At 32.9% G+C, this 17,041-nt stretch overlaps 1 protein-coding gene across 1 annotated transcript in view; it reads left to right on the forward strand.

The window, feature by feature from the left end:
• Nucleotides 1-17,041, forward strand: part of LOC125664643 (sodium-dependent serotonin transporter-like) — a 161,099-nt gene that overhangs the window by 79,531 nt on the left and 64,527 nt on the right. The window contains exon 12 of the mRNA XM_048897486.2: nucleotides 1,860-2,027. Within this exon, the coding sequence (XP_048753443.1) occupies nucleotides 1,860-2,027 (168 nt within the window). The remainder of the gene's footprint in view (nucleotides 1-1,859; nucleotides 2,028-17,041) is intronic.

Genomic DNA, 17,041 nt, shown 5'->3' on the forward strand with positions numbered 1-17,041 from the left:
GAAAGTGCTTCAACAGATTCAATTCAAACTTTGTGACTGATAAGGGGTTATAAAGAGGAGTGTAACCACTTTTCAACATTTTCATAATGGTCTCCACTTCAAAGTGGCTGCCAAATACGTTAAAACATCAAAGTTGTCGGATTTCAACTAATCTTATTTCTAGGGTAATTTGATGACGCGAGTCCATTCCTAGCATAATTTTGGTGCCTCCATTTTCAAATGACTCATTTACAGAAATATTTTAAAGTTAGCACCCACAAGTCACATCATGTTATTACGTAACGCTATGTGGTTATATACAAAATGATGTATTTTAAAACACGGAAATAAATTATTTTTACTCTGTCAATAACTAAACCCATAACAGAGTTTAAGAATATCCTTATTGATAAAAAATGTTCAAAATACATCATGTTCATACATGCAAATTTCACAAAGTGGGTAGTTTTCAACCGAATTTTTCACACTTTTCTCGGAGAGGTTGCATACATGTACTCCATTTTGATTTGATATATAGGTTTCTTGAGTAAACAACCACGCTAAAGAGCGCTTTCAGAAATAATAGCATGCATATTTTAGTTCACCAGAGGAAATGACGTGTGAAAACCTGTACGACGTATGGGTTCTGGGTGTATTGTAGCTGCAGAACTGTAGCTCTCTGAAAAAATATTTTGACGGAACAGAGAGCTACAGTTCCACCCCCTAATAAAAACCTTCGATTTACGGTGCACAAAAAGCTGCGCACGGTTGAGGCCTGATATCGTTGTATTCTTGTGTTGCTGTCTCATAAATTTAATATAAAAAAATTCTTAACATATTTTCCTACTATAGTTGTGTCCAAACATACCTTCAAATATTCATTAAAGCCCCATACGACCCGTAAACTTCCAGCTTCAAATGAATTCGTGTGTTGACGTAGCCATGTTAGGTAAACGGGTCAATTCGAACCCCGGTTCATTTCCATACTTGCACAATAACGTCTAGATGTGAACTAATATCCCCAAAAATATTTTAGCTAAATGTTTTAAATCCAGTTCCTTTAAGTAATAATTATTCAAATAGCTAAACTCACGGCAATGCGGCTTTCATTAGTCTGGTCCGGTCTCCATCTCTTTCACACGAGTGTTAAGGACTTTTGTAACATTATCATTAATCAAGAGCTTATTTTACCTTTAGAAAAACTTTATTTTTTAATTTCTATAAATTATTCGTGTTGATAATAAATGAAGAGCGAACATATAACTTATAACGAATTTTATGAATATATACATGTACCAACAACAACAGGGTTCGAATTGACCCGGCTACCTAACATGGCTACGTCAACAAACAAAATTATTTGAAGCTGGGAGTTTTCGGGTCGTATGGGGCTTTAATGAATATTTGAAGGTATGTTTGGACACAACTATAGTAGGAAAATATGTTAAGAATTTTTTTATATTAAATTTATGAGACAGCAACACAAGAATACAATGATATCAGGCCTCAACCGTGCGCAACTTTTTGTGCGCCGTAAATCGAAGGTTTTTATTAGGAGTGGAACTGTAGCTCTCTGTTCCGTCAAAATATTTTTTTTTTAAGAGAGCTACAGTTCTGCAGCTAGGTGTATTGAAGGTGTTAAAGTTCATCTCTGATCACTAGCTGTGTTTACAATTGCTAGGAATGATAGCTGATTCTTTGCTATTCTGACTAATCGTATCACTATCAAAGAACAATTTATCTTGATTCCAAAACAACCAGTAAAACAGTTTAGGGTGATATTGTTCCTGTTGTTGAACATTTTAGTGATATACGTGTGTGTGTGTGTGTGTGTGTCAGATTTTACTGCTGTCTAAATAACCAAGTTTGTCTATCTACAGTTCCTTTTCATCATGTCGTTGATTAGTCACGTGCCACAGCCGTATGCACAATATACCTACCCATCTTGGGCGATTTCCATTGGCTGGATTATAGTGATGTCGTCGCTAAGTTTCATCCCAGGATATTTCATCTATAGGCTCATGATCACTCCTGGTACCTTTCGGGAAGTAAGATTTTTTTTATTATATTCTATATTCTTTAATCGTGTGATAGAATGCATTTGAGAGTTATGAAGCATATGTGTTACCGAATCACTGTAAATATGTTAAGCGGGTGAACAATGTCGTCTGCATTTAGCATCTCGGCTCAACGGAACCTGTGAATTTGTAATAATAATAATTTCAATGCATTTTCATTGAAATAGCGAAACAAACCTTGTACAATGAAGATCGGTGTAATTGAACCAACTGAGTGCCAATTCACATATCTGCCCAACAACATTAGGGCCCCAGTAGAGATTTTTGAGGAATACACAAAACTGACATTCTACACAATTCTCAACTTCTAACCAAAATTTTTTTGAATCACTGGTAATCACATGCCAATTTCCATTTTCTGCCAACATCAACTCAAACTGAGTCTCCTTAAATACATCAAACAACACCCCCCCCCCCCCACCAACAAACAAATTCAAACATGCATTTCACACACAAACACACACAAACACACACACACACAGAGAGAGAGAGAGAGAGAGAGAGAGTTAGGTATCCAATTGTTTGACATCTTACCTTCTGTAAATGTAAACTAAAAATGATAATAATACATAATGATATATAAGACTTGCCTGTTCATCCTCATCAGATTCTATACTCAGGAAACTTTTTCTTTTTGCCTTTGCTCAGCCTCTTAAATCAAATGAAATCTTTGAAATGACATCCACGTCCACACATGTACACAAACACACACATCATCTAACAAGCATAAATGCCCTGTGGTCAGCTTACCGCGTTCTTAAAAGTGAAAGTAAAAATCCCCGCCAACCAACTTTACTCACATGTCCCTGTTTCGGATCCTTTAAAAAAAGTCACTTCATCAATGCACAATGACTACCATTATACATGAAAACAAATATACAACATTCAATTTCCGTTATTTCTTCTCTATGAATTATCCAGCATTTTAGCTCTGGTCACTTTGCCTTTGTATATGTTTTGCTAGGTCAAAAGGTCATAGAGAAATATATTTTTAATCCATGTTGTTTAAGCATGTAAGTTGATAAAATTATACTACTCGTAAAAATTACACACGTTTGCCTCTTGGTGTTGCAGATAATAATGTTTCATTTATAGGTTGTGAAGTAGATCTGACAATACGTCTGATAGCTACTTTCATTTCAAACCGATTACAGTCACTCGCCCTCTAAAACTATCTCAATGAATAATTCATTAGATCTATAGGCCTACCTCTACGTCTGATAAAAGTCCTACCTATGTAACTTTACCTATGATATTTGCTAGTGCCCACGGGCGATAGCAATGTACGTTAGTGTTTTTGCAGCTAAAGTGCATGCTTGGGTACCATAGTGCGGCATTCTGGAAGTTATATAGAACAGTAGTCTCGAATCTTATGATACAGATTTAAATCCCTGATGAATAAAACTTTTTACACGAGTAATAAAAATGTGTTAAAAACATGAATGAAAGGTGAAGATAACGAACAGTGATCAATCTCCTATAAGCAATACCACTGGTATTAAACTGATGATAGTTAGTAACGATCGTTACTATCATCCCAAGATGGCGGAAGGAAATTCCGGAAAGACCACGTTTACTTATTATATCTATTTGTATTGTTTATTTGCGAATGATATGTAGGTAAGAAATATCATACACTAGCAACAATTACGATCAGGTGTTATTTTATCTTTTATACGGCTCATATGAACAGAAAATTCGTCGTTGAAAAAACAGCGAGAATGATAGTAGCGAAAGTTCTTACATTACTATCATCATTCATTTCCGTTACTATCATCCTCGCTACAACAACACTTGGAAATGTCGGATGAAGAAATCGGCGAAGTCGGTATCGTTAAGGTGTACAGACAGGGTGATCCGAAAGCTAAAAGAAGGTTTCCCAGACCTGTATTTGTACAGTTTCAAGACATTTACCAAAAGGAGAAGATCATGGACAAAATTCCTAAACTCAAAGCTTAAGTACAATGGGAATCGTTTTACATCGCATGCTACTAAGGTATCATCTGTAAAGCAGGTAAATCAAGCCCTTAGAGATATTTTCAGGATTCCCAAAGTTTCAAGTGCAACGCACAATATATATGCATACATATTCACAAACGCAGACGGAGTGATGCACGAAGGAAGTGATGATGACGGAGAACACGGCGCTGGCCGAGCCTTACTGCAAGAATTGAAGGGCCAAAATGTCTCAAATTGTGTAGTAGTGGTTTCTCGTTGGTTTAGTGGTAAAATCGGTGCCCGTCGATTTCGACATATTCTGGAGGTGGGAATGAGCGCAGTAGCAAGCGTAAAATAATCGCTTAGCTCCTGTTTGATCAATCACTCTTGTTGAAATGCATAGTGATACGCATATCGACTGTTCTATCTTTATAAAACATTTGCTTTGTACCGAGTACATTATTTAGTACAGTATAGTATATACAGATACATATTCTCTGATTTATACATATACATGCAATTCATTGTATCCTGATTTAATTATTCACAAATTAGTGGTTAGACACAATGTGAATTTATTATACTTAACAATAAGTATTATGTCGTTTTATCTAAATTATTATTAGCCAGTAATTATATCTGACGATCTGGTTTACCAGATATTTTTTTCTTGTCAGTACTATACAAATTATTATTATCACATCTGACGATCTGATATCCCGGATCTGTTTTTGTCAACTGTGTATGGTTTTTTCCATTTACACTGCGCCATGTATTTCCGGTTACTACCCAGCAGTTTACGGTATGAAAACAACAATTGTTTTAATTTTAGCATTACAATACACTATCTATAGGATTAAATGATACCATGCTCGATGTATCTAGAGTAGATGACAGAGTTGTGTGTTTTCTTGGATCCTGATAATAAAGTTTCAAATTTATCTCGCAAACTACTTAACAAGATCATACAACATTTAATAAATTTAGACTATTACCATTTACGTTTATAAAAACATGTTCGTTTCTTTGAGCTTTGAAAACCCATGAAAATATACAGATCTGCTACTCTAAAGAAATTAATATACAACCTTTTATTAGGAAAAGATGTTTATTATAAAAAGTATGGATTTTTTTTAAAACCCAGTGACATATTCCTATGACTACTCACTGGCACTTTTGGAATCAGTTGTTCCTGTCAAAAGTATCTACATTATGTTCTCTTCCCTTTCTATTCTTCTTTCCCTCTTTTTTTTCTCTTATGATGAATGTTGCAAATTTTTACATTACTGATTATGGATAAAACACTCAAAAATTATCATGAATATCTAAAAATTGTAACTGTGAATTGTCAGGGTCTTGGTGACTATCAGAAACGCAGAGATGTTCTGAATTATTTTCACAAATAAAAATTCAATATTTATTTCCTGCAAGACACACATTTTACAAAAGATGAAGAGAGAATTATACTTTCACAGTGGGGATATAAAGGAATATTGAATTCATATCAATCAAACTCTCGGGGTGTTCAAATCCTATTCAAAAATAATTTTGAATTTCAAATAAAAAACACAGTGATAGACAATGAAGGAAACTTCATAATTGCAGAAATCATAATTGAAGAAAAACAATTTACATTAATAAATGTCTATGGCCCAAATGCGGATCAACCCCAATTCTACTGTAACCTATTTAAAAAAAACTAGAACCATTATCGAATGATCAGAACATCATTATGGCAGGAGACATCAACTTAGTGATGGATAAAAAATTAGATACAAGGAACTACAAAACTTAAACAACCCCAAAGCCCGTATGGAACTTATCCATCTTATGGAGAATCAAAATTTATGTGACATTTTTCGTGTCTTAAATCCTGACAAATTAAAATACACTTGGAGAAAAAGAAATTCCATTAAGCAAGCCAGACTTGACTTTTTCCTCATATCGGAATCCTTAACTCCTTTTATACATGCAGTTGACCCTGAAACCAGTTACAGATCTGATCACACTCCAGTAGTCTTGACCTTAAAATTAACAGACTTTGAACACGGAAAGGGGTTCTGGAAATTTAACAACTCCCTTTTAAAAGACATAGAATATGTAAATTCATTAAAATTTAAAATTACGGAAACAAAAATGCAATATGCGGCCCTTGTCTACCAATTGGAAAATGTAAATGAGGTGAATGATGCTGAAATAGAATTTCAGGTTCCTGACCACTTATTTTTAGACACACTACTAATGAATATTAGAGGAAAATCTCTTATAGTATATATAAGAGAAAAAAAAACAAAAGGAAACACAAAATAATTTAGAAAATGAAATAAAACTTTTCGAAGAAAATTTTGATGAAGAATCATTGAAAGTTTTAGAGGAAAAATAAAAAATATGGAAGAAATTAGAGCTCAAACACTTAAAGGTAATTATTTAAGATCAAGAGCAGGATGGATAGAGGAAGGTGAAAAACCAAGCAAATATTTCTGTAAATTAGAATCTAGAAACTATGTGAGTAAACAAATTCCAAAATTAATACTAAATGATGGTACAGTCATAACAAACCAGTCGGAAATCTTGAACCACACGAAAACTTTCTATGAGACATTATGCATGAAAAGGGATATCATAGACAAATGTGATATTCACAAACTCCTAGAACCATATGAAATAACTATACTGACAGATGATGAGTCCTATAGTCTAGATGGTAAAATAAAATACTCTGAAGTTTTGAAATTCCTTAAGCATATGAAAAATGACAAAAGTCCTTGACCAGATGGCTTCACAGCTGAATTTTTCAAATTTTTTTTTGGTCTGATCTAGGTCACTTTATTACAAGAGCAATTAATAACTCATATGAAGTGGGCGAGTTTTCAAATATCAATAAGTTGGGAATAATTACATGTATCCCAAAACCAGATAAAGATAGACAGTACTTAAAAAACCTGGCATCCAATCACTCTACTATCAGTACTATACAAAATTGCATCTGGCTGTATTGTTGAAATAATAAAAATATTTCTCAATAAAATTATAGACAAAGATCAAACAGGATTTTTGAAAGGTAGATGTATTGGAGGGAATATACGCCTTGTCTATGATATTATGAAGTATACAGAGTGCAAAAATATTCCAGGATTTCTAATGCTAATTGATTTCGAAAAAGCCATTGACACAATATCATGGGACTTCATTTTCCAGACATTAAGTTTCTTTAACTTTGGCAGTTCAATTAAGAACTGGATCAAATGTTTTTACAATAATATATCATCATGTGTAATCCAAAATGGTATCACTTCAAAATAGTTCCATCCTCAAAGAGGCTGTAGGCAAGGAAACACAATCTCGCCATATCTATTTTTACTTTTTGCAGAAATCCTAGGCATTCTGATTCGAAATGATAAAGAAATTAAAGGTATAGTAATCGATGGGGAAGAATATAAAATTTCACAATACGCAGATGATACGTCTTTAATGTGGGATGGCTCACCTACATCTCTAGATGCTATACTAAGAGTTTTAGATAGATATGCACAAATTTCAGGGTTAAGAATCAATATAAGTAAAACCAAGTTGATTTGGATAGGTAGTAAAAAGTTTTCAAGAGATGTTTATCATCACTTAAGATGGAAATTTGAATGGAACCAAACCTCATTTGAACTCTTAGGAATAAAATTCTCTATAAACCTTGACGAAATGATAAATATGAATTACAACAAAAAGCTAGAAAACATACACAAAATACTTGTTCAATGGAAAGCAAGAAAATTAACCCCAATTGGCAAAATTGCTGGCATCAAAACACTAATTGTGCCAAAAATGAACCATTTGATATTAACTCTACGTAACCCTTCTGATGAATTTATTAAGAAATTTGAAAAAAACTATTTGAATTTCTCTGGGATGGTAAAAAAGAGAAAATAATTATACAAGATTACAAAGATGGTGGCTTAAAAATGATAGATTGCACTTAAATCTAGTTGGATCAGAAAATTAATCACAGCTCATAATTCTAAATGGAAAATGTTGTTTGAAACTGAGTTTGGAATTTCAATTTCAGGCGTTCTGAACTTTGGCTCAAATTACTGTTAAAACACAAAACAAGTAACAAATTTTGGATCGATACTCTGCAAAGCTGGATTGATATAAGTAATGCAGACAAATATAATCGTCAAAATATTGCATGTGATCATCTGTGGTATAACCCAGATCTAAAAATTGATGCATTACAAATACCCTGTAAAGAGTTCTCGAAGGATAATATAATACACATTGGTGACCTATGTAATATGGGCAATTCATTGATGTCATTTACAGAATTTAAAGAGATGTCTACAGGAAAAATAAACTTCCTCCAGTTTTCAGGTCTTGTTACAGCAATAATATAGGGTTATTGAACTTATATTGGTGAATATTGGCACGAGTTGGCTGTCAAAATACACGAGCTTGCGAGTGCATTTTGACATCCAACGAGTGCCAATATTCACCTATATAAGTACAATAACCCTTTTATTATATAGCTAAAGTATTTAGTTGTTAAATTATATCCCTTTTCACTCAAACTACTCCAAAATATACGAGAATTCATCAATATGGGCATCTAAGGTGAAGGTGTGCAATAACAGCATACATTTCTTAACGTTCAATATTTAACCCGTCATTAATGCATGAAGCAAACTGATTTTGTAAATGGGGACATCATAATTTATGTACAGTAAAACATTTTGTTTGAGTAAATATCAAATACCGGCTCTGTCAGATTCAGAGGACCGTCATCTGCCATTTTGGCTTGTTTACGTCGTTACGGTAACGTCAATATTGAACGTTCATACTCGGAATGTTTCGGGCGCATACAATTTACACAATGCAAAGTTAGCGTTCAATAAATTCTCAGGATATTGAACGCTAATATTCTCTAGATTTTACACAGATTTTATAACAGACTATTTATTAGCTATATAATAAAGAAATATATACAACAGAACAATCAGATTATTTTAAAAGATTACAATATCAGATATCCCTCTACTATTGAACTAATATTCACATCTAAGAAAGGTTGCCAAGCTATGTATAATGTCCTTATTTCAAAGAAAAAGAAATATCCAACTTCTGAAAATAAATGGATTGAAAATGGTATCAACTTTAGCAGAAAAAAAATGGGATACTATTTATATGCTTCCTTTTAAAACAACTGCAGAAACAAAATTGCAGTGGTTTCAATTCCAAATGCTTCACAGATTATCTGCTACAAACTACTACCTGAATATATGTGGTATCAAAGACTCTACACTATGCTCTTACTGCAATCAATTGCCAGAGATTTTCAGAATGTTATTTGATAAAAGATATTTGGTTTGAGGTAGAACATTGGTTAAAGTCTACATTAGATATTGATATAAACACAAGCAAAAATTCAATTTTGTTTGGTAAATTGAATAATGTTAAATTACACAGTCTGGAAAATCTTATAATTTTAATAATTAAATACTATATTTATACAAACAAGTTCACCCCTTCAAAGAGGTTGAGCTTTGAGACCCTAAAAAAGTATGTAATTAGTCGATTATATGTTGAAAAATTTATTTTACTGACAAAATGTAAGTACAACGAATTTAACAAATGTTTGAAAAACGCCTTACAAAAAATTGAGCATTCATCATAAGTTATGAAAAGCCCTGTTTCTCTCCATGTGTTGCATCTCTTTAAATGACTTTCTTCCTTCCTTTCAAACTCTTATCTCTAACCTGTCTTTTCTTCTATAAAAAAAAACCGCCCAAAACTTTCATATAAATATATACATCATTTATTTAAGGTGGGTCCTTAATCCTGGATTTTTGGAGTTTGGGTAGCATTTTTTTGTTTGGAATCAATAGATTAACATGCAGAGTAATGAGAAAAGGCAAATTAGTTAAGGATTTCCAGATTTATTTTCATTACAGACACTACTGAAGTAATGTACCCCTATGTAGATTTTTATGAAATTCATTGGAAACAGTTATCTGTTGTTATTTTAAAATAAAAACAACAACAAAAATTTTAATTTGCATTTATTTATCAGGAAACATGTCAATAACTAAAACACATGTCATTTTCAATATGTTCATCACGTTTTAGTATAATAAGTGCAAAATTATTGAATTAGCCTTATTCTCCAAAATGTTAAAAAGCAAACAAATATGGACACAATTTCCTTATAGCATGGTTTACATATCATTTTTTCTGTTTATATTAGTAGATGTACATCTGTTATAGTTATTTATGAAAAAAAATCCATACCTTTCCTTAATAATTTCAAATCTATAGCTTCCAGAGTATGTATACCCCCCCCAAACACCCTAAGTCTGGCACCATATAACTCAGCTATTTAAAACCACTCATGGATTAAAATTTTATTTAATTTCATGAAAAGACACAGATAATAATTCCTTATCACCTTGGTAAAATGTTTGTGAAAAATATAGGAAATCTATTGCATGATGGACTTGATAAATAATTTAATGAAAACAGAGTTATTGTCCTTGGAGTCAATATTTTGAAACGCATCATTGACTATTCAAATATAACTAAGATTTTTGAAATATTTTATGGCTAACAAGATTTTTTACAATAACTATTGAAAAAGACTCCAACAAAATTTATGTTCCAGTCATTAAATTATTGACTTTGCACAATCTTATGACGTCACAGGAGTGTGGAACTACGTTAACTGAAAATAATCTAATATGTGTACATATATATGTATTTATGTCTGTATGTACATGTGGGTGTATATGTATGCGTATATATGTACATGTATGTATATGCTATTGTTTGCTTTTGTAAAAATATTGTGAATATGAAGGTTTATAAAAAAAATATTGATAAAAAACAAAAACAAAACCATTTTCCATTTAGAATTATGAGCTGTGATTAATCCTTTGATCCATCTAGTTGGTGTAATCTATCATTTTTTAACCACCATCTTTGTAATCTTGTATAATTGTATTCCTTTTTATTTTCTCTTTTTTACCATCCCAGAGAAATTCAATTATATTTTTTTTCAAATTTCTTGATAAATTCATCAAAAGGGTTTGATAGAGTTAATATCAAATGGTTCATTTTTGGCACAATTAGTGTTTTGATGCCAGCAATTTTGCCAATTGGGGTTAATTTTCTTGCTTTCCATTGAACAAGTATTTTGTGTATGTTTTCTAGCTTTTTGTTGTAATTCATATTTATCATTTCGTCAAGGTTTATAGAGAATGTTATTCCTAAGAGTTCAAATGAGGTTTGGTTCCATTCAAATTTCCATCTTGAGTGATGATAAACATCTCTTGAAAACTTTTTACTACCTATCCAAATCAACTTGGTGTTACTTACAATGATTTTTAACCCTGATATTTGTGCGTATTTATATAGAACTCATAATATACCATCTAGAGATGTAGGTGAGCCATCACACATTAAAGACGTATCATCTGCGTATTGTGAAATTTTATATTCTTCACCATCAATTACTATACCTTTAATTTCTTTATCATTTCGAATTAGAATGCCTAGGATTTCTGCAAAAAGTAAAAATAGATATGGCGAGATTGTGTTTCCTTGCCTACAGCCTCTTTGAGGATGGAACTATTTTGAAGTGATACCATTTTGGATTACACATGATGATATATTATTGTAAAAACATTTGATCCAGTTCTAAATTGAACTACCAAAGTTAAAGAAACTTAACGCTTGAATAATAAAGTTCCATGATATTGTGTCAAAGGCTTTTTCGAAATCAATTAGCATTAGGTTCTGCAATATTTTTGCACTCTCTATACTTCATATTATCTCATACGTGTGGTGTATATTGCAAGTGAGATAAAGCATTAGCTTTATCATACGCCCGTTTGATAAAACACTTCCGGTCCGAACTACTTTTGACACTGTCCCCGCTTGTGTGTTTATGCATATCGACATATGAAATAAAGCGTATAACTTGTTATTCTGTATTTATTTAGAATTTCTTTTATAGCAAAATTAAAATGGTATTGCCCCCACTGACATATAGGCCTAATGCAAGTTACCGGCCATAAAAATGTCAACTCGATCAATAACTAGGCCTACTCAAAAATTACCACCAGAAAACAAAAAGATGTCCACACTATTATCATCGACAAGGAATCAACCGCCTACTGGACAAGTCTAATCGAAAGTACCTCGATATGCTGCGGTACCAAGTATTCACAACCACAGTCTCTTTTCTCCGGAGCCATATCGAATGTGCTAAAATTTCAACAGCTTTACTTACTAGGCTTAAAGTGCCTCAGGATTTCCTCTCGCCCTCAGATCCAAAGAAACCACGTGAATAAAATCCAAATGCACAAACACTTCTACTTTTCATTGTAAAATGTTGAACATTCTAATAACGCTGCATTAAAATATTACTTTACTTGATCATTGTTAGCCTACACCTGTTTATTTCAAAAAGACGCCGACATCAAACTTTTATCAGAAGGTCAGGCCTACGTCAAACAATAAATACTCGCTCAATAGTTGTTATTTTGTTGGAATGGCAAAACCATTATTAATTATAAACTATAACCCCTTCTAAAACAATTTTCATCCATGATTTCTTTTATAAAAGTGCCCTTTTGCACTGTATATGAAAGGATTACATGTATATGCGCACTATTTTTCCCCACGTAAGGAAGACTGATAAATCACGACGTCTGAGCCACGGATCCAAAACAAATTGGATAAACTAAATATCAAAACACGCAGTATAGATATCCTCTATATATCATAGACAAGGCGTATATTCTCTCCAATAAATCTACCTTTCAAAAATCCTGTTTGATCATTGTCTATAATTTTTTTTTTTTTTTTGAGAAATATTTTTATTCTCTCTGCAATACAGCCAGATGCAACTTTGTGTAGTATTGATAGTAGAGTGATTGGACGCCAGTTCCTTTTAAGTACTGTCTATCTTTTTCTGGTTTTGGGATACATGTAATTATTCCCAGCTTATTGATATTTGAAAACTCGCCCACTTCATATGAGTTATTAATTGCTCTTATTATCCTTCAGAAAAATACAGTCAATTTCATTGGTCGAAGGCTGGTCACGTGGAGGGAGACAATTCGTGATGTCTCCCTCACGCACAGGGTGACAACTGTGTTGTATCCCTTTAGAAGATAACTTCTAATGGCACAAGCGAGAAAGCGATCCTTAATCAATAACTTCAGTGTTAACAGTAAAGGTCACAAATAACAATTGAGAAGAAAAATATTCCCATTCGAATGCAATTTTGCATTTCACTTGATGTTTACGTTTTTGTTTTAAAATACGTTACGAAATGTTTACGTTTGACGTTATGTTTTTGCGTCATTCTGCTGTGACGTCACAATTGAAAGCTTTCTCTCGTGTAATTTTCTCTAACCTCAGTGTTTTGCTTTACATCTAATAAATGTATGACAATCACATTGAGTGTAAAACAAAATAGTGCATGTAGTTGAGGGTAACATTGGTTTCACCACTCGAAAACTATTGAAAAGTTATAAGAATTGTCTGCAGAGAAAGTTGTTTCGAATTTGTTGACGTTTTAGATATAAAAAATAAAATAAAATAATGAAGTATGGTACAAGTCAATAAGTGTGTGAAGTTTTTTTAACGTTTATTTTCTTGAGGATAATAAAACTATTATGGACTGTTTAGCAGGGAGACATCACAAATTATCAGGCATCGGCGCCCTCCGGTGATAACCCTACGAAGACCTGATAATACTTCTCATTACCAGCTCGTTGGAGTTATCGCGCTTTGATGACTCTTGTGCGTCATTGGTAAGAAAATGCTCAAATCTCGCGAGCAAGTGCGAGATTACTGGGACATAAACCGGTCATAGCACCCCCCCCCCCTTTTTTAAAAGTTAAAATACATGGTGTATTTTTAAATAAAATTACCATTAGTCAAACTGCATTTTTCAAATATTCTAACACTATCTTATTAAAGATGTTACATGTTTTTAAAACTCCACCACACCTATTTTAAAAATTCCAAACAACGATGTTCTCTGGACACCCAAGTCCATCAATATTTTGTAATTTTCAAATTAGCTTAGATGCAGTTTGGAAACGCATTAGGTGTGTTAATTAGTGTTATAAACGTCTTTAAAAAATGCAGTTTGGCATATACATGTATATAACTTGTTCTAAAATATGGAAATTGACGGGGTGGGGAGGGGGGGGGGAGTGGGGTGTACGTGCACGATTACAAAGTCCATGTCATATGAACCTGTCCTAATTGTATGATAAAATAGAATGTCTTCATAGTCTGACAGAATAACTTTAAAAACATATTCATCACATTAATTACAAGAAAAGTTCTTGTGTTGGATGTGCATATAGGTTTTTCCCTTCACAGTTCTTCTTGCGATTGACACTTTATATCCGTCAGATTTGGCAAATTTAGTAGCTTCTCTTCCTCACATAGTTTAATAAGTTCGTCTGTTTTCTTGTAAGAATAATCAATTCCTAAATTTGACTTTAGAATTTTAATCAGTGTTGTGGTTTGCAGTCGGTTATAATATGTATTCGATACCATAATTCATATTATGTATGCCTAAGTAATGTGTTTACATTATGTTGTCCCGGTAGCAGGACTTTACGCGCCTTTAATTTGAAGAGTTCCACTAATGGAAATGATAAGTATTTGTGATGTCTATCTGCTAAACAGTTCATAATTGTATATTGTAATAAAGTACCCCAGATCAGACCAAAAAAATTGAAAAATTTAGCTGTAAAGCCATCTGGTCCAGGACTTTTGTCATTTTTCATATGCTTAAGGAATTTCAAAACTTCAGAGTATTTTATTTTACCTTCTAGGCTATATGACTCATCATCTGTCAGTTTAGTTATTCCATATGGTTCTAGGAGTTTGTGAATATCACATTTGTCTATGATATCCCTTTTCATAGATAATGTCTCATAGAAAGTTTTCGTGTGGTTCAAGATTTCCGACTGGTTTGTACCGTCATTTAGTATTAATTTTGGAATTTGTTTACTCGCATAGTTTCTAGATTCTAATTTACAGAAATATTTGCTTGGTTTTTCACCTTCTTCTACCCATCTGGCTCTTGATCTTATATAATTACCTTTAAGTGTTTGAGCTCTAATTTCTTCCAGATCTTTTTGTTTTTCCTCTAAAACTTTAAATAATTGTTCATTAAGATTTTCTTCCGAAAGTTTTATTTCATTTTCTATATTATTTTGTGTTTCCTTTTGTATTTTTTCTTATATGTACTATAAGAGATTGTTTTTCCTCTAATATTCATTAGTAGTGTGTCTAAAAATAAGTGGTCAGGGACCCCAAATTCTATTTTAGCATCATTCACCTCATTTACATTTTCCAATACACCTATCCACTGTCGCAGTATAAACCCCGCCCACCATGGTTACATCACTGCAACAACGGGGACTCGGACAAAGAAAGTAAACAATGGCGGCGACTGCAAACGCTTTCCAGATAATCCCGATTAAACTTTTGTTAGATTACTTTAAAAGTATCATCATTTCATCCCGTGTGAAGGAGAAGGGTCGATTTTATTAATTCATTTTTATGTATATGCTTTCAAATTATTTCATTCCACTCACAAAAGCGTAGAAATCGCATCGAAACGACAGGCCCCGCGTCAGGATGACGATCCTCACTCGGGTTTTGTAATGCTTAATTCTCATTACTCTTGCCAAACAGGCTGTTGAGATTTGTCTTCATATATTTATTCCATAATTTACATTCCTTTGTCAGTAGTCTGATTAAATTTTTGTTAACATATTGTAATGATTACCGTTTCGGTAAATTGATAAGGTGATGATCACCCACTTACAGACTGAAGACGAGTTCAGATTTGGATGTTAAAATTAGTGCTTCCGCATTCTTCTCTTTCGAATCATTAGATCTACAGTATATATACATTTATAGTAATTTTGGCCCCATAATAGATTGCAGTTGTCTGCATTTAACTATTCTGTAAAATACTACACTAGACTACACAATGGTATTATGGATAATTTTGTTCAATACTGTTCTCATATACATTGGTATAAACTGTACAGCAATGTAAAAAGGGGTGGATTTAGACCGACACCCCCCCCCCCCCCCCCCCTTGTGACAAAATAAAAGTAGATTTGACAGTTTACATACAGACAAGTGCATAGATATTATGTATAAAGAATAGCAAGAATAACCTATAAAATTAACAAAATGTCTCAAAACCCTAGCCTATTGGGTTCCCTTTTGACAAATCTTAGATCTACCACCGGTAACCATTTTAAACTAAACCAGACTTCTCCAAAGCTACCATGCAACTTAGTTTGCCTCATTAGACTATAAGAGGGCTTCTCATCTATATTTTTTTTCTCGTCGTTATACAAACTTACTGGTCACTCTTATCCCTTTGTAATATAAAACATTTTTCCTTTTATTTTAAATGGTTTTTAAAATATGACCTAAAGAGCGTTTTCAACCTGCATCTGTCCCATCCATGGTATCCAAACCAACTCCAAGGAAAATAAACACTAATATCATTCACTAGCAATTCCATTTATTTTAATAAAATACATGTAGCAATATAATGATCACAATCATTAATGATTTTGAACCTTTGAGAGGAAAGGTGTTACGAAATTTTCCATTAAATCATATAAAATTCCTAATGCAAATCTTGATGATATCAAAATGCTTAAACTTGATCTACTACTGTCATTATTATATTTGCTGCGAAAATAGACTTGTATAAGGATATGTAGCCAGGGTATTGTGGCCAATTTTTTTTTTGTTACTGTCCTGTCCTCCTTTTTTCTTCTTTTATTTGTGAGTTCTTGTTGTATGGATACTGTTAAATTTACATACCTATAAAATACCTCATATCCACTGGTTTAGGTTGGAATATAGGGGTTTGTAAAATGCCAATAAACAAACAACATTACTCACAAAAATATTTTGTTGCAATAGCATATTGGTTGACAACAATCCAGTCTGACAGTTGTACAACGAGTTGAATTTGTAGGGGCTGGCTTTAGTCA

Source organism: Ostrea edulis, chromosome 1, assembly GCF_947568905.1.
Source record: "Ostrea edulis chromosome 1, xbOstEdul1.1, whole genome shotgun sequence".
NCBI lineage: Eukaryota > Metazoa > Mollusca > Bivalvia > Ostreida > Ostreidae > Ostrea > Ostrea edulis.